Source organism: Vipera berus (assembly GCF_964194415.1).
Source record: "Vipera berus genome assembly, chromosome: 6".
Taxonomy (NCBI): domain Eukaryota; kingdom Metazoa; phylum Chordata; class Lepidosauria; order Squamata; family Viperidae; genus Vipera; species Vipera berus.
In genome coordinates this window covers 9603299-9625032 of record NC_138208.1, presented here as the reverse complement: position 1 = coordinate 9625032, position 21734 = coordinate 9603299, and the positions used below count along the sequence as shown (strand labels likewise).

Genomic DNA, 21734 nt, shown 5'->3' with positions numbered 1-21734 from the left:
TTGAGGATTGGCGGGGGACGGGGCTGTTTGGTTTTAATTCCGCTCCCATCTGCCGAGTGGTTGCAGCAGGTTTTGGTCTCTTCTGTCGTGCTGGGAGGTCACCCATGAAGCACGTTTGTTTTTTTGGGGGGCGATCCCCACTCCAGTTGCTAAGCTTGCTTAAACCCTCATCCTGCTCACCAGAACCCCACTTTGTCTGCAACCAGCCCCTGCCTTGCCTTACCTGGCCTTGCCCCGCCACAATGGCACCCCCGCCCTGCCCCCTCCCTCGCCTCACCTCACCCTGCAGGACGAGCCTCCTGCCCACCACCCCACCCACCAGAGACCCCCTGGATCTCCCCCAACCCTGCCCGGTCCCCACAGGCATCCTTCCCCAGGAGCAACATCAAGGTGGCCACGCCCACCCAGTTGGCTATGACCACCATAGCCACGCCCACCCGGCACCCGGCGATACGTAAGTGGGTTTTGGGTTGCAGTTTGGGCACTCAGTCTCTAAAAGGTTCACCATCAGTGGTCTAGTATAAATCTTGGTATTAATCTCTGCTCATCTGGGTGTTGATTGCTGGCGAGAAGCGGTTTTCACCTTTTTGCTTCTGTTTTGGCTTTCTGGTCCCCTCTTTTGTATTGTATATACATGTTATTTATCTCTGTATGTTTGTTGATGGCTGTTGTGTCTTATGCCTGGTTTCCAGGAATTTTCTAGCATTTTTTAAGACTTAGCTTGGTTCAGGATGCTCACAGCTTCTCGGATGAAACTATGGTTAAGTCTATCCATGTGCTGTGCAATTAAAGAGTCTTTTTACTGCTAGTTGGTATTCATGGATGCACTCTGCTTGTCTTTTGCTAGCTGGGGACTTCTGGGAGTTGAAGTCCAGACTTAAGGTTGAGAAAGACGGTTATAGAGATACAATATATCTAACTCTCTAAGGCTGCCATCAAAAAGCATCCATAATCTCAGCTCTAGATTAGACTAGATCTAGACTAGACTGTAGAATAAGAATAAGAATAGAATAGGACAGGACAGGACAGAACAGAATAGAATTTATTGGCCAAGTGTAACTGGATACACAAGGAATTTGACTCCGGTGCAGAAATTCTCAGTGTACAAACAAGCAACAAGTGATAAATCATGTTGATGAAAAGACAAATCATCATAAATCATAAGATGCAACACTCTTCTAAAAGTCCCTTCTACAACGCGTATTCTCCACTCTGGGAAACTTTGCACCTTGGAAACCCAAGTCAACTTCGTGGCCGCGCCTCCCTTTGCTCCGAATTCACTTCGCTTTGTTCCTTTCCAGCCGGCGGCGCGTCTTCTAGGGCCGGCCCCGGCCGCCGACGCCGCCTCCCGGAGCGGCTGGGCTGGCCTCCTGCCTTCTCCGCCCCCTTCCCGACTCCATCTTAGCCCGACCAGCGGCCTTCAAAAGTCGAAGCGGCGGAGCTGAGCGGCAGAAGACGCGTCATGGATAGCCTAGCGAAGCAACCCAGCGCGCCCCTCCGGCTGGGGATTTTGCTCCGGCACCTGGTTCCCCACGCCGGATTCGTATCCTTCGCTTGCCCACCTGGGCCTCTTGGTCGCCTTTCCCGGTACTTTGCACCTTCCGGACCTCGGGACTGGCAAACCCCACGATCTGGAGCTGGCAGCGTCGAGACGAAAGCTCAGCCGGTTGGATGGGTTCAGGGGCAGGCAAGCTTGGCTCTTTTATGACTCGTGGACTTCAACTCCCAGAATTCCTGAGCCAGCACGGCTCAGCTTGGAAACCTCTCCCTTTCCCCTCAGCCTGGCTGGCTCAGGAATTCTGGGAGTTGAAGTCCACGAGTCATAAAGCGGCCTAGGCCTAGGGCAGGGGTAGGCAACCTTGGCTCTTTTATGACTCATGGACTTCAACTCCCAGAATTCCTGAGCCAGCCATGGCTCAGCTTGGAAACCTCTCCCTTTCCCCTGAGCCTGGCTGGCTCAGGAATTCTGGGAGTTGAAGTCCACGAGTCATAAAGCGGCCTAGGCCTAGGGCAGGGGTAGGCAACCTTGGCTCTTTTATGACTCGTGGACCTCAACTCCCAGAACTCCTGAGCCAGCTATGGCTCAGCTCGGAAACCTCTTCTTTTCCCCTCAGCATGGCTGGCTCAGGAATTCTGGGAGTTGAAGTCCACGAGTCATAAAAGAGCCAAGGTTGCCTACCCCTGTGACTTAGCTTGTTATTTTCTTGCAGACGTTTCATTACCTAAACTCGGGAACATCATCAAGTGTTAGAAGGTATTTGGGGAGGGGGCGGAGAGGAGGAGGAGGAGGACAGTGGGGTGCTTGGTGGTCTCTGAGCTTGGTGTTTTTCTTGCAGACCTTTCAGTACCCAACTGGGTAACATCATCAGTGCTAGAAGGGAGAGGGATGTGTGGAGAAGAGGGGGAGGATGGTGGGGTCCTTGGTGCTTTCTGAGTTTGAGGGTTTTCTTGCAGACATTTCATGACCCAAACTAGTTAACGTCATCAGTGTTAGGAGAGGTATGTGTTCCTTTCTAGCACTGATGATGTTACCCAGTTTTGTAATGAAACGTCTGCAAGAAAACAGCCAAGCTCAGAGAGCACCAAGCACCCCTCATTTCAACCCCTGAGCTACAAGTATTCTCCTTTATTGAAGGAAGATTTTCTGACCCCCTTCCTGGTGAGGGACCCCAAAGTCCATCGGTCTGGGCTTCTTTTGGGGTCAAACAGTGGAAGACAATTAGGCATCATCCCGGCACAGGGTTGATCTACTTAGATTGTTGCCCCTGGCGGCTGGCTGGGTCTCAGCCTGGAGTGGCATCAAGCCAACTTCTGGGTTGGCCAAAGTGTGTGTGTGGGGGGGTCCCTATCTGGGCACCCCAATTCTGAAGTTTAGTCTGAGGAGAGAGCAGCTTCCAGGGCAAGGAGGTGGGGATCAAGGCCTTCTATGCTATGGGTGAGAAACTTTTAAGAGTTGGGAGGAGGTCTGAAGTATGTTTAATTAAAACTAAGCTCCCAAACTAATTCAGGCTAATGTGTATTAAACGCCCTCGGTTGTTGACTTTCTTCCTTTGATCTTTCCATTTTATATTTTCTCATGTTAGGAAGGAAATATTCCACTTGAGCAGCAAAAAAAAAGGAACCTTCTTTATCCATCAGCTTTTAAATTTCAAACTGGTCCCAGCTATAAGATAATTTGGGAAGGGGGAAACCATTTAAATGGGAAGATGCCATGTTGTATTTAATTTCCTTCTCCTTTATGAGAGCAGCTTCTATGATTATAAATGCCTTGTGAATGTATTTTCCACGGGGTCTTCCACCAAAGCAGTCTCTCTTAAAATTTTCTTAAATTTGACACCAAGACACCATGTCCTACTTCAGCCCAGGGTGCTCCTGCGACATGCCCAACGCAGTTCAGGTAAGTAGAACTTTACTCGGATGAAAACACAGATTTAAAGGTTGCTTAACTTGGGGTGCTTCGTGTATTTAGCGATATGTTTATGTGTACTTCAGTAGCTTTGATTTTGGTTTGTAAAGTTAATTACCGGTATTTACCTTAAACGCATCTTTTTGTTTGGTAAGTACATTGGGGTTGATCCAGCTTCATATTTTTTTTTGAATACTGTATGTCTCATTGTCAGAGAATAAGGTGCCACTTAACGTCCCGGTAACATTTGCAGTAGTGGCCAAAATTGTGGAAACCTTTTGGGAAAAGTGTATTTTTGAGGTTTGATGGCTAATAACACCACTTTTTTTTTTGGAGTAGTACCATAAAATTATACATCAATGGAAAGATAATTTAATCAAGAATGTAATGCAACAAAGTTTGTTCAATTATCTGTATTCTATGAAAAGGTAAAGGTAAAGGTTCCCCCGCTCATGCGTGCTAGTTGTTTCCAACTCTAGGGGCCGGTGCTCATCTCCGTTTCAAAGCCGAAGAGCCAGCGCTTGTCCGAGGACGTCTCCGTGGTCATGTGGCCAGCATGACTAGACACCAAATGCGCCCGGAACGCTGTTACCTTCCCACCGTAGTGGTCCCTATTTTTCTACTTGCATTTTTACGTGCTTTCGAACTGCTAGGTTGGCAGAAGCTGGGATGAGTAACAGGCGCTCACTCTGTTATGCGGCACTCGGGATTTGACCCGCCAAACTGCCGACCTTCTGATCGACAAGCTCAGCGTCTTAACCCACTGAGCCACCGCGTCCCTTATTCTATGAAAAGTTATACCCAAATAACCAGAAAAAGGAAGCACAACTTGCTTAGCTTGATATCAGGTAGTTTTCCTTCATCCGATTGTAGCCAATGAGCATGAATGTTTAGAGAGCCAATTGGGTGTCATCTTGTTTTGGCAATGAGCCAATCAGATCACAATAGGATTCAGTTATTGATGTCATGTATTGAAGCTGAGAGAGGACATCTGTCAGTGTGTTATATGATCGCTATCAAGTTGGTTGGGTTTTTTGTGTCCTTTCATTTAGTGAGCTTGTAAAATGTAGTAAAATCAAAGTAAAACGTAGTAAAATTAAAGTAACGGTGCAAAGAGTTGACTGGTCACCCAGAAAGTGATGTAAAATAGTATTATTAGGTGAACAAGGCTACAGTTATAAAGAAATTAGAAGAAAAATTGGTGGAAACTTAACCAAAGGCGGCCTTTCTACTGTACACTTGCCCCAAAAGTTTTCCACAATTTTGGCCACTACTGTAGAAGGCAAAGGCAGTTCAAAACCAAGAATGCAAGACTGTCTTCTTCTGAGCAAGCAGGTTTTTGCAGTTTGGAGAACACGGCCAAAGATTCAGACAGAAGCAATTACAGCTAGTCCGCGATTTACAACAGTTCATTTAATGACCGTTTGAAGTTACAAAAAGGGACCGTTTTTCACACTTATGACTGGTGCAGCATCCCCAGGGTCACGTGATTTGCATTCGGATGCTTGACAACTGACTCACATTTATGACGGTGGCAGTGTCCCAGGATCACATGATCTCCTTTTGCGTCCTTCTGACAAGCAAAGTCGGTGGGGAAGCTGGATTTACTTAACAACCAATTTAACCCCTGCAGTGATTCACTTAACAGCTGTGGCAAGAAAATGGGGCAAAACGTATTTAACAAATTTCTCACTTAGCAACATAAAATCTGGGCTCAATTTTGGTCATAAGTCAAGGACTACCTGTAGTGGCTCTCCCTCTGTCACAGGGGTCTTCAAACGTGGCCCTTTTATGACTTGTAGACTTGTGGCACACTGGCTGAGGAATTCTGGGAGTTGAAGTCCACAAGTCATAAAAGGGCCATGTTTGAAGACCCCTGCTCTATCATTTCCTTTGTCCTCTTTAGGACCTCAGTTTCATGTTTCAGCGTCTTGATCTAAAGATCTTGTTTTAGGATTTAATGTGTCTTAGTTTTCAAGACTTTTGGGGGGATTGTATTTATTGTGTGGTTCTGTAAAGTATCCCAAGGCTGCAAGTTTTAATTCCCCATCAATTAAAAAAATGTATTTCATGTTTCCACAGGTATACTTTGGATAATAGCATCCTAACTCTAGAGCAAAGACGTTTTTATGAGGACAATGGATATCTTCTCATCAAAAATCTGGTGGCTGATGAAGATATTGACCGCTTCAGGTATCCTTAACCCACCTGGCTGAAATCATTCAACCCAGCACCTTGAATTGCTCTAAGACAGGGGATCTCCAAACTTGCAACTTGAAAACCTGTGCAACTCCCAGAATTCTTGGAGTTGTGGACTACCACTCCCAGAATTCCCTAGTTAGCATGGCTAGCTGAGGAATTCTGGGAGTTGAAGTCCACAAGTCTTAAAAGTTACCAAATTTGCTCTAAGATGTCAGTTGGAAACCATCAGTACTGGGAATTGTTCTTAATTAAATAAGTCACTGCAGTCTGAGTATCTGTAACTCCAGAGGGTAGTTGTTAACTGGTTCATCTGGAGTTTTGCAAAAAGGATGATTTGCTTTTTGTAATTCCTACAAGGAAGTTTTAATCGTATCACTGTGTAGTTTTTATTATTATTATAATTGTGGCATGAGAACTTTCAGTGGCAAGCCAAATAAATAAGTAAACAAGGAGATACTTTTTTTTTATAAAAGTGTTATTGATTTTTTACAATAACAATCCTTAGTGCTTGGTGTACAGCGTGTTGTCTTGGTTCATAAATTTTTTGGAAAAAACATACAATCAATACTAGTTAATTAACAGTCAATAATAATTAATTTTTATATTTCCATAATTAGTATATCAATTAATAATATATTTCCTTGATCTTCTTTTCTCCCAATAGTATTCTCCTTCAATATTAAACAAATATTTTTGATATTTGACATTTTCAATATATAAATGATTAAATATAAACATTTTCTTCCATATTTATACCAACAATAATAGTGTCCACATGTGACTTTTTTTTCTTATGTTATTTTTGTAACGATCATCTTATTGATTCAACATATATCTTATTTTCATAAATCTTGTTTAAGCTCAATTTCTCCTTAACATTCAAACAATTCTTATCAGTCATAATTTTCTCAGTAATTAACATCTAAATATCCAAATTTTCCATTTAAGTACATCATCCCAATATTTTCATATTTCACATGTTATGAAAATGCTATACTACTTATCTAGTAGGGTCCCCTGGCAGGACGAAATCAACTGCAGGGTGCGGAGCTTCGCAATCCCACGGCCATGCGCTACAGTGCATAAACCAGTAGTCTCCTGCAAGGAGATAAGTTTAGGTTGCAGGTTGTAATCTATAGAGAACCCTTGGCTTAGACTTAGATCATGTGAATTTTCAAAACTGGATCTCGTAGAACATAGAATCAGAGGGCTGGGAAGGAACCTCAAAGGTCTTCTAGCCCAAGGCAGGAGACCTTATATATACCATCCTGCTCAAAAGGTTTTCCAGTCTATTTTTGAAAATCTCCATTGATGGAGCAACCACAGCTCCAAGAGAGAAGCTGTTCTATTGACGGCTTATTCTCACTGTCAGAAAATTTGTCCTTCTAGGCTGGATCTTGCTTTAGCAAGCTTCCACTCACTGCCACAAAGAAGAAGGACTCCATCTATTTTCCAAAGCACCTGAAGGCAGAAGCAACGGATGCAAACTAATCAAGGAGAGAACCCAACCTAGAACTAAGGAGAAACTTCCTGACAATTAGAACAATTAACCAGTGGAACAACCTGCCTCCAGAAGTTGTATGTGCCCCATCCCTGGAGGTTTTTAAGAAGAGACTGGACAGCCATTTGTCTGAAATGGTATAGGGTCTCCTGCCTGAGCAGGGGGTTGGACTGGATGACCTCCAAGGTCCCTTCCAGAATAACTCTATTATTCTGCTTCTTGTCCTGTCCTCAGCTGCTGTGGAGAATAAGTCAATCCCCCTTTTTCTGTGATAGCCCCTCAAATAGTGGAGGACAGTTATCAGGTCACCCCTAGCCCTTTTCTTTGATAGCTAGACCTATCTCAACCATTCATCGTACAATTAGAGCCCCCAGTACCTCTGGGACGCGGTGGCTCAGTGGGTTAGGACGCTGAGCTTGTCAATCAGAAGGTCGGCAGTTTGGCGGGTCGAATCCCGAGTGCCGCGTAACAGAGTGAGCGCCTGTTACTCGTCCCAGCTTCTGCCAACCTAGCAGTTCGAAAGCACGTAAAAATGCAAGTAGAAAAATAGGGACCACTCCGGTGGGAAGGTAACAGCGTTCCGTGCGCCTTTGGCATCTAGTCATGCTGGCCACATGACCACGGAGGTGTCTTTGGACAAGCGCTGGCTCTTCGGCTTTGAAACGGAGATGAGCACCGGCCCCTAGAGTCGGAAACGACTAGCACACATGTGCGGGGGATCCTTTACCTTTACCTTTTTTACCTCTGGAATAATTCCTTTGTGGTTCCCAATTTAAAGTCTTATGCTGAATGAATGCAAAGATGCGTTTACAGGAGTTCTTGATGCCAATTAAAAATGCTTTCCGTTTTCTTCTTTAACCCTGTCTTCAGAGAGGAATTTGTAAAGATATGCAGAAAGGAAGTGGAGGTAGCCCGAATAACCATAGTGAAAGATATCACAGTGGCCAAGTCTGCTGCTGATGAGAATACAATTTCGACATTGCAGGATTTAATGTGGAACGAAGAACTCTTCAGATATTGTACCTTACCTCAGGTGAAAACAGGAATTTTCTGAAATCATAAGCATTTGCATAAACATATTTCCTTTCCATAAGAAAGTCTGGAAAAAAAAGTCTTTTAAGTTATCGTTTTAACTACAATGAACTTTGCATAAGATCTACATTCTAAAACCCAGAATCAGGCAGCTGCAGTGTTTTTCAGCCAACACCCCCTCCACCAAGAAAAATATATCTAAAAATGGCATAAAAGACTGATTTCACCCAAGATTATCTGTATGTCCAAAATTACTGTGGTTTTTTTTTTTGTAAAACTAATGTCCTTCTTCCCTGACTTCACAAAAATAGATAACGAAGAGCTAACTTCGGTTGGGTTAAATTTAACAAAAGAGAAAAAATATATAATGTTTCAGCTGCTTTTCGAAACTCATCTATTTATTAAATGCAGGGAGTCCTCAACTTATAACCACAATTTATGTTGTAAAGTGAGAAATTTGTTCAGTGAATTTTGTCCCCTTTTAGTGCTTTTCTTGCCATGCTGGTTAAGTGAATCACTGCAGTTGTTCAGTTAGCAGAACGGTTGTTGTGTTGTTAATCGGGCTTCCCCCATTGCCCTTGTTGGTCAGAAGGTCGCAAAAGGGGATTGCGTGACCCCAGGATACTGCATTATAAATATGAACCAGTTGTCAAGTATCCGAATGTAAATCATGTGACCCTGGGGATGCTGCAACGGTCGTAAGTGTGAAAAATGGTCAAGTCACTTTTTCCAGTGCCGTTGTAACTTTGAATGGTCCCTAAACAAACTGTTGTAAGTCGAGGCCTACCTGTATACCTGTCAGGCCTGTCCCAGATTGAGCACTTAGGAAAGAAAAACCCTCGACTCCATTCATAGCGCAAGATATACTTTTACTAAAGTCAAGTGTTTACAGCGTAAGCAAAGCCAGATCCGAGAATTTCCACGTAAACCCAGATTTTTTTCCCCTTCTCACAGGCCCTTCCCTCTTGGTCATCTTGTTAGTGTCCAGTGAGGTTCAAATTAGTTCTAAAGTTTGCCCCCTTTTTGATGGGCATTCTGTTCCCATGCCATTGTCCTTGGGCCATTCAACTGTTGTCTCTGGTTCCTGTCATCCCCCCCCACCTCCCTATATCCCTGAGCCCTGGTGGTGCAGTGGTTAGAATGCAGTACTGCAGGCTACTTCTGCTGACTGCTGGCTGCCTGCAGTTTGGCAGTTCGATTCTCGTTGGCTCAAGGTTGACTCAGCCTTCTATTCTATTCTATTCTATTCTATTCTATTCTATTCTATTCTATTCTATTCTATTCTATTCTATTCTATTCTATTCTATTCTATTCTATTCTATTCTATCCCATCCCATCCCATCCCATCCCATCCCATCCCATCCCATCCTGATTCTATTCTATTCTATTCTATTCTATTCTATTCTATTCTATTCTATTCTATTCTATTCTATTCTATTCTATTCTATTCTATTCTATTCTATTCTATTCTATTCTATTCTATTCTATTCTATTCTATTCTATTCCATTCCATTCCATTCTATCCCATCCCATCCCATCCTGATTCTATTCTATTGTATTCTATTCTATTCTATCCTATCCTTTGCCTTTCCGTTTCTATTCTATTATTCTATTCTATTCTATTCTATTCTATTCTATTCTATTCTATTCTATTCTATTCTATTCTATTCTATTCTATTCTATTCTATTCTATTCTATTCTATTCTATTCTATTCTATTCTATTCCATTCCATTCCATTCCATTCCATTCCATCCCATCCCATCCCATCCCATCCCATCCCATCCCATCCCATCCCATCCCATCCCATCCCACCCCACATTCTGTTCTATTTTCTACTTCTGCTGACTGCTGGCTGCCTGCAGTTTGGCAGTTCGATTCTCATTGGCTCAAGGTTGACTCAGCATTCTATTCTATTCTATTCTATTCTATTCTATTCTATTCTATTCTATTCTATTCTATTCTATTCTATTCTATTCTATTCTATTCTATTCTATTCTATTCCATTCCATTCCATTCCATTCCATTCCATTCCATCCCATCCTATTCTATCCCATCCCATCCCATCCCATCCCACATTCTGTTCTGTATTCTATTCTATTCTATTCTATTCTATTCTATTCTATTCTATTCTATTCTATTCTATTCTATTCTATTCTATTCTATTCTATTCTATTCTATTCTATTCTATTCTATTCTATTCTATTCTATTTCTATTCTATTCTATTCTATTCCATTCCATTCCATTCTATCCCATCCCATTCCATTCTATCCCATCCCATCCCATCCTGATTCTATTCTATTCTATTCTATTCTATCCTATCCTTTGCCTTTCCGTTTCTATTCTATTATTCTATTCTATTCTATTCTATTCTATTCTATTCTATTCTATTCTATTCTATTCTATTCTATTCTATTCTATTCTATTCTATTCTATTCTATTCTATTCTATTCTATTCTATTCTATTCCATTCCATTCCATCCCATCCCATCCCATCCCATCCCATCCCATCCCATCCCATCCCACCCCACATTCTGTTCTATTTTCTACTTCTGCTGACTGCTGGCTGCCTGCAGTTTGGCAGTTCGATTCTCATTGGCTCAAGGTTGACTCAGCATTCTATTCTATTCTATTCTATTCTATTCTATTCTATTCTATTCTATTCTATTCTATTCTATTCTATTCTATTCTATTCTATTCTATTCTATTCTATTCTATTCTATTCTATTCTATTCCATTCCATTCCATTCCATTCCATTCCATTCCATTCCATCCCATCCCATCCCATCCCATCCTATTCTATCCCATCCCATCCCACATTCTGTTCTGTCCTATATTCTATTCTATTCTATTCTATTCTATTCTATTCTATTCTATTCTATTCTATTCTATTCTATTCTATTCTATTCTATTCTATTCTATTCTATTCTATTCTATTCTATTCTATTCTAGCCCTGATGGCGCAATGGTTAGAGTGCAGTATTTCAGACTAATTTTGCCGATTGCCAGCAATTTGATCCTGGCTGGCTCAATGTTTACTCAGCCTTCCATCCTTCTGAGGTCAATAAAATGAGGATCCAGACTGTTGGGGGCAACATGCTGACTCTGTAAACCACTTAGAGAGGGCTGTAAAGCACCATTGAGCAGTATATAAGTCTAAGTACTATTGCTATTGCTATCCCTTTATCCCCCCACCACTACATTTTATGGAGGCTGCCATCAAAGTGAAGCAGGGCTGAAGCACTGTGATGGTAGATCTGGCAATACCGCTGGCCATTTTCATACTACTTCCTGTTTTTATAATACTGCTACAGGGGCTTCAGCTGGTTTAAATATCTATCATTGAGCTGGGTTTTTTTAACCTTAGGTCGTAAAATACGTTGAATGCTTCACGGGGCCCGACATCATGGCTGTGCACACCATGCTGATCAATAAACCTCCAGATACAGGTAAGACTCATTAATTAAATAAACACTTAAAAAGAGCTGACAGGCCTTCTTCTGCTTGCTTATATGAATTGCAGCTTTTTCTGCTTGGAGTCTGGAGGAAAAAAAATCTGTATTTTTCCTTTTTGACATGAATGGCCAGAAGAAGTGCTGATTCCAAAGTAGATAAATAATTCTCTCTCTCTCTCTCTCTCTCTCTTTTGCAAGAGAGAAATATGTATTTATTAAACTTAAATGCCGCCCATCTCACCAAGAAGAGTCTCGCAACCAAGCGAAAGCTGCACGATAAAACAACCTGAAAATAATAAATATTAACATTAAAATTGACTTTAAATACCCAAAGCTAGCAAGGAAGGGAGTAGGAAATATTTATAGATAGTCCTCGACTTACAATTACCATTGAAGTGTTAATACCATTTTACAATGCCCTGGTAAGACCACAGTTGGAATCCTGCGTCCAGTTTTGGTCACCATGATATAAAAAAGATGTTGAGACTCTAGAAAGGGTGCAGAGAAGAGCAACAAAGATGATTAGGGGACTGGAGGCTAAAACATAGGAAGAACCATTGCTGGAATTGGCTATGTCTTGTTTAACGAAGAGAAGGTCGAGGGGGGACAGGATAGCAGTCTTCCAATATCTCAGGGGCTGCCCCAAAGAAGAGGGAGTCAAGCTATTCTCCAAAGCGCCCGAAGGCAGGACAAGAAGCAATGGATGGAAACTAATCAAGGGGAGAAGCAATCTAGAACTAAGGAGAAACTTCCTGACAGAACAATTAACCAATGCAACAACCTGCCTCCAGAAGCGATGAATGCTCCAACACTGGAAATTTTTAAAAAGAGATTGGACAACCATTTGTCTGAAATGGTATAGGGTTTCCTGCCTCAGCAGGGGGTTGGATTAGATGACCTCCAAAGTTCCTTCCAAATCTGTTCTAATTCCAATTCCAATTCTAATTTCTGTTGCTAAGCAAGGCAGTTGCTAAGTGAGATTTGTCCCATTTTACGACCTTTCTTTCCACAGTTGTTAAGTGAGCCATGGCAGTTGTTAAGTTAGTGACACAGTTGTTAAGTGAATCTGGCTTCTCCATTGACTTTGCTTGTCAGAAGGTCACAAATGGGGATGACGTGACCCAGAGACACTACGACTGCCGTAAGTACATGTGAGTTGCTGAGTGCTGAAATATGGACCACATGACCGTGGGGGGATGCTGCCACGGATGTAAGTGTGAAAACCAGTCCTAAGTCCCTGTTTTCAGTGCCGTTGTCACTTTGACCCGTCACTAAATGAATGGTTGCAAGTCCAGGGCCACCTGGACTGGGCCTCAGTTGCCTTGTTAGCATATAGTGTTAATCCCTGAGACGTCCTTGGTGCAATCTGAGTTTGGTGATTTCCTTGCAGATGTTTTGTTACCCCAAAGAGGTAACATCATCAGTGCTCTAGATGTCTCACACTGATGATGTTCCCTAGTTGGGTAATGAAACGTCTGCAAGGAAACCACCAAGCTCAGAGAGCACCAAGGACTCCACAATCCTCCTTCTCCTCCTCCTCTTCCTCCCCTTTTTCTCCTTCCCGTCCTCCTCCTCCTCCTCCCCCCAAACCCCACTCCCTTCTGGCACTGATGATGTTCCCTAGTTGGGTAATGAAACGTCTGCAAGAAAACAACCCAGCTGAGAGAGCACCAAGGACCCCTCATGTCAACCCTGAGCTACCACTATTTTTTCTTTATTAGCGCTAAACCTTATTTCTGAAACAAAGGGACTTCTATTTTTTTCCAGGCAAGAAAACCTCTCGTCATCCTTTGCATCAGGATCTCTATTATTTCTCCTTCCGTCCTGCCGACCGAATTGTTTGTGCCTGGACCGCAATGGAAAGGGTGGATCAGAGAAACGGATGCTTGGTTGTGTTGCCAGGGTCTCACAAGGGCTGTCTGAAGGAGCACAAGTATCCGGATTGGGAGGTAACAGATGGAGAGGCATCCACATGTCCAAAGGACGATGTCAGGGTTCCGACTAATGAAACACTTCAAAGAATCTTCAGGCATTATTTATTCTAAAAAGTCTATAATAATGAGAACAAAGCATCCGGCACGCATGGATGGATGCCAAAATCTGAATTCCCCTCCCTTCAGCACCTAATATCAGGCACAGTTCCCTCCTCCAAATTTGCCGCCATAAATCACATTCTCCAATCAGTTTGTGAAGCAAAGCTTTACTTCCGTTCTGTTTTTTTATCTTATTAAAACAACCGGGTTAGTATCCTCCTCCCCCCAGCTTCATCTGATTCTAACAGCAAAACAATTTAAAGGAATAGGCTGCCTCTTATATTGTCAAAGCAAAAAACATCCAATGTTTGCAGCGTTGACAGACGGAGATGATTGGCACCAAAAAGTTGGGGTACAGGTAGTCCTCGACTTACGAGCAATCATTTAGTGATCCGCCCTGAAAAAGAGGGACTTAACAACCTAGATCTGATGCCCCGCCCCCTGCGGTCATGTGACTGCACTCCAGATGCTTGGCTGCATTTGCACTCGTTTGCCGTGTCCTGTGGTCACATGGCCAGCTTTTACAACGGTTTTGCCAGAAAGCAAATTCCAGGTTTCAGCAAAACTGCGTTCATCGTGAATGGTGGCTTCACAGTTACAACTGTGGTGTTTGCTTAATGACCCACTGCAAAAAAAAAAAGTGAATGACTCATCTTATGACCATAATGAGCAGGCTTCATTACAGTTGTAACTCAAGGACTAATACAGGGGAATCCTCGACAGTTGAGCCCCAAATTTTTGTGGTTAATTGAGACATTTGTTAAGTGAGTTTTTGCCCCATTTTACGACCTTTCTTGCCATAGTTGTTAAGTGAATCACTGCAGTTGTGAAGTGGGTAACCTGGTTGTTAAATGAATCTGGCTCCCCCGTTGAGGAGGGGATCACATGACCTCAAAACTGCAATCGTCATAAATAGGAATCAGTTGCCAAGTGTCTGAATTTTGATCATGTGACCACGGAGATGGCTGCAACGGTCATAAGTGTGAAAAACGGTCATAAGTCACTTTTTTCAGTGCCATTGTAACTTTGAACGGTCACTAAATGAACTGTTGTAAGTCAAGGACCACCTGTACAGTACTATATATTTCTCAACTTGGTAATTTTAAGGTGTCTGGACTTCAACTCCCAGAATTCATGCTATCTGGGAGAATCCTGGGACTTGAAGTTCTCTTATCTCGAAGTTGCCAAGGTTGAGAAACAGTGACCTATGTGGCCAAGAAGTTTTCTATCTTCATTCTCAAAAACGCAGTGTTCAGTTGTGTGAATTCAAACAAAATTCAGGGGAAGTGAGTTGGAAGTGTGGGCTGGGAGGGAGATACTTGAAGTATCCCGTTAGGGCGGAAACACAGCTTAGGAGATTACCTCAGAGAACAATTTTAGGGTGTTCCTTGAAGACAAGGAGAAGGTGGGCTAGTGTGAGACACCTGTGGGAGGACTAAGATTATTCAGGCTGTCTTGGTAGAAGACACATGAAGTCCTTATATATAGAAAAAAGAGAGGCAGAAACTGGAGGTGGAGTTAAAAAAGGGATCAACTTAGAATTCTTACGTAGCCATAGGTGGACCAAGTTCAGTTCCCCTTGAATCCCATTGACCTTCATCTAATTCTTAGCAGGTGCCCAGCATTAGTTGAGAAGATTCCTGTGCATAGGCTTTTAGCAATAAATCAATTTAATTGGACCTTCAGATATGGACCTGGTCTTTCAAGCTTAACATTAGTTGAGAAGATTCCTGTGCATAGGCTTTTAGCAATAAATCAATTTAATTGGACCTTCAGGTGTGGACCTGGTCTTTCAAGCTTAACATTATCCTCCTTATTTGGTGTTGGTGAGACCAAACTCGGGATACTATGTAAAGTTGGTAACAGGGACTTGAGAACATGTTATTATGAGCACAGCCTGAAGGCCTTAGCAAGTTCAGTCTGGACAAAGGAAGGCTGAGTCCAGACATGATATCTGGAGGTCTTCCTCTACAAGGATTTCAGAGGTACCCGGGGTGGAGATAGTCCTCAGGTTACACAACCGTGAAATAGATTTGGCCAGTTATGGATCAAAGATGTCGAGTGTCTTACCTTGTATCAGATCTAGATATAAACAAGTACAGGATCCTTACTCCACCTGGCCATTGTTGGAAAGAGACTCCTGGTCAATGGATAGACATCTAAAAGAACTCAGTTATTGGTTTTTGAATTTGGCCTCTGAGGGTTCCTTGGTGCTCTCTGAGCTGGATTGTTTTCTTGCAGACATTTCATTAACCAACGTAGGTAACTTCATCGGGGCTAGTGATGAAGCATCTGCAAGAAAACAACCAAGCTCATCAAGGAACCCACAGTCGTCTTCCTCCTCCTCTTCCTCCCCCTCCTCCCTCCTCTTCCTCCCTCTTCCTCCTCCCCCTTCTCTTCCTCCTCCTCCCTTCTAGCACTGATGATGTTACCTAATTTGGGTAATGCAACATCTGCAGGAAAACAACCAAGCTCAGAGAGCACCAAGGACCCCTTATTTCAACCCTGATCTACAAATATTCTCCTTAATTTGGCCTGTTTGTGTCTCTCAGGAGTTAGAAGGTAAATTCTAGGGGTTTTTTTTCGCAGGGTGGTGTAAACAAGATGTACCATGGGATACATGATTATGACAAGAGTCTTCGCAGAGTCTACCTCCCCATGGAGAAAGGAGACACGGTGTTTTTCCACCCCTTGTTGATTCACGGTTCTGGAAGAAATAGGACGGAAGGGTTTCGAAAGGTAATGCAGGTCATAGCCTGGGTGTCCTCTGAGGTCTTTCCTGCCTCGTTCAAATCAAGGACATTCTGTACGTTAGTGGCCAAAATGGTGGAAACCTTTTGGGGAAAGTGTACAGTAGAAATGCCACCTTTGGTTAAGTTTCCACCAATTTTCCTTCTAATTTCTTTATAACTGTAGCCTCGTTCGCTTAATAATACTATTTTACATCGCTTTCTGGGCAACCAGTCAATTCTTTGCACCATTACTTTAATTTTATTACGTTTTACAAGCTCACTGAATGAAAGAACATACAACCCCCCCCCCCCACCGACTTGATAGCGATCACATAACACACCGACAAATGTCCTCCTCTCAGCTTCAATAGGTGACATCGATAACCGAATCCTGCTGTGATCTGATTGGCTCATTGCCGAAACAAGATGACACCCGATTGGCTGTCTAAACGCTCATGCTCATTGGCTGCAATCAGATGAAGGAAAGCTACCTGATCTCAGCCTAAGCAAGTTGTGCTTCCTTTTTCTGGCTATTTGGCTATCACTTTTCATAGCATACAGATCACTGAACAAACTTGGTTGCATTACATTCTTGATTAAATTATCTTTCCATTGATATGCAATTTTATGGTACTACTCCAAAAAAAAAAAGTGGTGTCATTAGCCATCAAACCAGAAAAATACACTTTTCCCAAAAGGTTTCCACAATTTTGGCCACTGCTGTATGTTAACTGAAACATTTGGTCCTCTTTCTTAATGGTTTTGGTTAATAAGGCTTGGAACGTGGCCAATTAGGACTTTAAATAGTTTAAATAAAAATCGTATAACTTCTCTCTGTCTCTCTCCTTCCTTCTCCCTCTCCCTCCTCTCTACCCCGCTCCTTCCTCCCTCCCTCCCTCTCCTTCTCTCCCACCTCCCTCCCTCTTTCCCTTTTCCCCTCTCCTTCTCTTCCCCTCTTTCTCCCTCTCCCTCCCACTCCCCCTCTCCCCTTCCTCTCCCTCTTCTTCTCTCCCTCTTCCCCTCTCCTCCTCTTCCACTCCCTTTCTCCCTCACCCTCCCACTCCCTCTCTCTCTCCTCTCCCCCTCTCCTCCTCTCTCTCCCTCCGTCCCTCTCCCTCTCTCCCTGCTCTTTCTCCCCCTCCTTCCCTCCCTCTCCCCCTCTCCTTCCCTCCCTCCCTCTTCTTCTCTCCCACCTCCCTCCCTCGTTCCCTTTTCCCCTCTCCCTCCCTTCCTCTCCCTCTCTTCTCTCCCTCTCTCCCTCTCTTCCTCTTCCCCTCTCCTTCTCTTCCACTCTCTTTTTCCGTCTCACTCCCACTCCCTTTCTCCTCTCCCCCTCTCCTTCCCTCCCTCTCCCCCTCTCCCCTCTCCTTCCCTCCCTCCCTCTTTTTCTCTCCCACCTCCCTCCCTTTTCCTTTTCCCCTCTCCTTCTCTCCCCCTCCCTCCCTCTCCCTCTCCCTCCCTCCCTTCCTCTCCCTCTTTCTCTCTCTCCCTGCCACTCCCTCTCTCTCCTCCTCTCTCCCCGTCCCTCTCCCTCTCTCCCCTTCCCTCCCTCCCTTCCTCTCCCTCTCTTCTTCTCTCTCCCTCTCTCCCCCTCCATCCCTCTCCCTCTCTTCCCCTCTCCTTCCCTCCCTGCCTCCCTCTTCCTCTCTCCCACCTCCCTCCTTCCCTCTTCCCCTCTCCTTCTCTTCCCCTCTTTCTCCCTCTCCCTGCCACTCCCTATCTCTCTCCTCCTCTCTCCCCTTCCATCCCTCTCCCTCCCTCTCTTCTCTCTCCCTCTCTCTTCCCCTCTTTCTCTTCCCCTCTTTCTCTCTCTCCCTCCCACTCCCTCTCTCTCTCCTCTCCCCCTCTCCTCCTCTCCCCCTCCGCCCCTCTCCCTCTCCCCCTCCCTCCCTCCCTCCCTCTCCTCTCTTCGTCTCTCTCTCCCTCTGTCTCCCTCTCTCTTTTAATGCAGGCTATTTCTTGTCATTATGCTAGTAGTGATTGCTACTATATCGACATCAAAGGGACCATCCAGGAAAATATAGACAAGGAATATGAAGAGATTGCAAGGAAGAGGTACGGTATAGCTGGTTCATCGGTGACTCTGAAAGTAAGTACATTCCCTTTTTTTTTTAAGACCACGTTCAAAAGTGTTTGGCCCTGGGTTTTTCTCCTAAGCTAAGGCGTTCTGAATAAAAATTCAGAAGTATGTAAAGAATGCCGATTCAGTCGAAGCAGTTTATATCAGCATATCATTGGATGCTCAGATTGCCTGGTTTTTGGTACTTCTTCTCTGAGGCTGGTCCATAATAAGATTCACCTTGAGTAGCACCCTCAAAACAGCCAGTGCTGTGACTGGAATAAATCATGAACAGATGAAATATTTCCTATAACTATGCCCGAATTTGGAGGCTAGTAGTATAGTTAATCCTCAACTTATGACCACAGTCGGGGTCAGAATTTCCGTTGCTAAACAAGGTAATTGTTATGTGAGTTGCGCCCTATTTTATGACCTTTTTGGTCACCGTTGGTAAGCAAACCACCGCTATTGTTAAGCAATATAGGTATAGGGTTTCCTGCCTGAGCAGAGGGTTGGACTAGATGACCTCCAAGGTCCCTTCCAACTTTTATTATTGTTATTGTTATTACTATTACTACTACTACTACTACTATTATTATTATTATTATTATTATTATTATTATTATTATTATTATTATTATTATTATTATTATTATTATTATCCAGGTCGTAAGTGTGAAAAACAGTCGTAAGTCACTTTTTTTCAGTGCCGTTGTAACTTTGAACAGTCACTAAAGGAACTGTTGTAAGTCGAGGACTATCTGTATTAGGTTCGGAACTTGGAGAATCTTGTTTTTTTTAAATGAATGTTTTAAAATGTTTTAGGGTCCGCCAACTCAACCTGCTTACACCTCAATGTGTGAACCGGGAAGACGCTTCTCATTATTTCTGTTCTGTTTTTCAGTATACTTCTATGCTGCGCAGTCGACTTGTTAAAGGAAAGAGAAACAATCTTTAAATGCTGTTACAGATCCCTTCCCAAACCACCCAAGAAAACTGGGAGAATTCAGCATTTATTTCTTCTTACTTTTTGGAAAGGCTGTTCAGTTAGTAATAATCTCGATGCGCTTTTCAAGGCAGTTTGTGTTGGGAAATTGATTAAAGGCTGCAGTGCTAGGCACATAAATGTTAGTGCAATGAACACGGTGAAATTTGTTTTTGAGTAAAAAAAAACCAGAATACATGTTTTACTTACACAAACCCTTTATTGATTAGATTATAAGAATTTAAACCGTTGTCCTGGTCTTGTTTAATAATAATAAACTCTTAGCTGAGCTCAGATGGACTTTTAACTATATGTGCATAGAATTATATTCTCAATTTAATAACGGTAACTGTTGTATTTAAGTAATTTAAGTCAAACTATTTTTGCAGTATTTGGAAAAAGCTCATTTTTCAGTGATTTTAGATTTTTCTTTGTAGGAACATCTTCCTTATTTTAATAGCAAACATTTATTATAATAGATTTACACCAGAGTGCAGACTTTTAGATTAGTGACTTAGTTTTTCCAGTTTTCAAGAGTTGGAACGAGCTGTTTTATTTGAGAAGAATATTATGGACTGGAAAAGGTAAAAGAAGAGTCAAAACAATTGGAAAAACAGCTAGAAGGTGACATGAAAAATGGTTTGTATTCTTTGGGGTCTCTGTGTGTTGAGTCAGGATGGCGTTGTTCATAGGAAGTACAGAAGATGGCGCATTTGTGTTGTGGTGTTGAAGAGGTGTAGGCTTTTGCAGGCTTGGGGTCTCTGTGGTGAGTCAGGACGGCGTTGTTCGTAGAAGGTACAGGAGATGGCGCTGCATCGTTGCAAACATTATGCTTTAGCACATATTGGCTGGTGCGTTCCATCGGATCTTCCACTTCTATTGGGATGAAACAATCTACATCGGTGCCTTCCTTTGCTGCTTGTTCGAAGACCCTTAGGCTTGCTAGGGCAACTGCTTCTTCCCTTTCAACTTGCAGAACCTTTAGTTTGGATTCTGCCTCAGCTTCCTTTCTGGCAAAGGAAACTTGCACTTTCTTTGCCTCTACAAGTGCTCGGGCCTCTACTAGCTTGTCATGTATCGTTGAAGCCCTGGAGCGAGAGGATCTAGCAGAACGTACTGTCACTTTAGTTGATGTGGATCTATGAGATCTGGTCTCCTGCAGTTCAGCAATACGGATTTCTGCCTTATTCTTTGCATCTTGCACTAGGAGATCTCTTTGCTGGTTTAGTTCATCAATGTTGGTTAGTTCTGCTGAGGAATCATCTACATTAGAGTCATTCAAAAAACCTGTGTATTTTGCAGACAGCCACTGGTAACTTTCATATGCTGCAGATAGACGACCTATAGAGCCTCTTAATTCAACAGGATTATCCTTAAGGCTCAGTAAAACTGACATGCAGTATGCAGTTCTGTCCCATAGTTCTGACAGATTACTGGAAAATTCATCTCTAGTTGCCTCATAATTTTCTCTGAGTTTCTGGGTTGGTTTTATTCTACGCTTGGGTTTTACAGCAGGATCTTTGCACAAATCAGAGTTGTCTGGTCGAACCAGCTCTTCTGAATCAATGGGACACTCCGCCATGGCTAGGATAGATACAGAAAACTTCCTAGGTATTTTTAACTAATTCGGTGAACTTCGCTCTTTGACCATCAGGGGATGCCTTTTGCGTGGTTAGACTTCAGGGAAGTTCACCCTTTTGCCACTAGGGGGGACTCTACATGTGCCTGGGGATAAGCCTTATATTTGCTGTGCAGCCACTGGGGTGCTGCTTGTGTAAGTGGGTACTTCAACGAAGTTCACCCTTTGACCACTAGAAGCAAGCCTGTTATTTGCAGATCAGCCACTGGGGAGTGTGCTGTGCTGCATGAGCAAATACAAGCCTGTTATTGCCCCTAGCCTTCACTTGGACACAAGGTCAGCCAAATTGTTTCTTCTTAGGACCACAAGTTGTAAGCCAGTCTGGAACTCTTAAGGAACTGCCTGTCCATGTTAAGAGTGTCAACCATAGGCTGTAAACTGTGCCATTAACGAAGGTTAATTTGCTCCTTGTTCCTTTGTTTATTGCTAGCGGAACTGGTTAGGATTGCTTTGCTTTAGGCCTTCAGTTGCAGGTAACTTAACTGTAGGCTTGCTGAATAATCTCCCTTCTGGAGAGTCAAAACATATATTTTAGGATTGTTAGCTAAATCACTTGTTTTTTCCATATAAAGATGCTTTCATGGCTTGTCATAAGTGTGAATCAATACCTTCCTCTGTCTATACAGCTCCACATGCAGTTTAAATTGCAGACAGTATAAACGTTTCAGTTTGGCCACCAGGGGTCGCTGCC

General features: G+C 43.1%; 1 protein-coding gene across 3 annotated transcripts; it reads left to right on the top strand.

Annotated features, from left to right (window-relative positions):
* The first annotated feature begins 1176 nt into the window (after positions 1-1176).
* On the top strand, positions 1177-20221 carry LOC308670038 (phytanoyl-CoA dioxygenase, peroxisomal-like). Of its 3 annotated transcripts, none has more exons than XR_014026915.1 (9): positions 1177-1543; positions 3342-3397; positions 5489-5599; positions 7980-8142; positions 11508-11589; positions 13363-13544; positions 16218-16367; positions 18338-18449; positions 19324-20221. XR_014026915.1 is itself a non-coding variant. In XM_081331174.1 (9 exons), exons 1-9 carry the CDS (start codon positions 1463-1465, stop codon positions 19375-19377), a joined length of 1017 nt encoding a protein of 338 aa, XP_081187300.1. In that variant the 5' UTR covers positions 1177-1462; the 3' UTR covers positions 19378-20199. The 3 variants fall into 3 exon arrangements, 1 of the variants encoding a protein (XP_081187300.1); XR_014026916.1 differs by having other exon boundaries at positions 18335-18449; positions 19324-19340; XM_081331174.1 differs by having other exon boundaries at positions 18312-18449; positions 19324-20199.
* The last annotated feature ends 1513 nt before the right edge of the window (positions 20222-21734 follow it).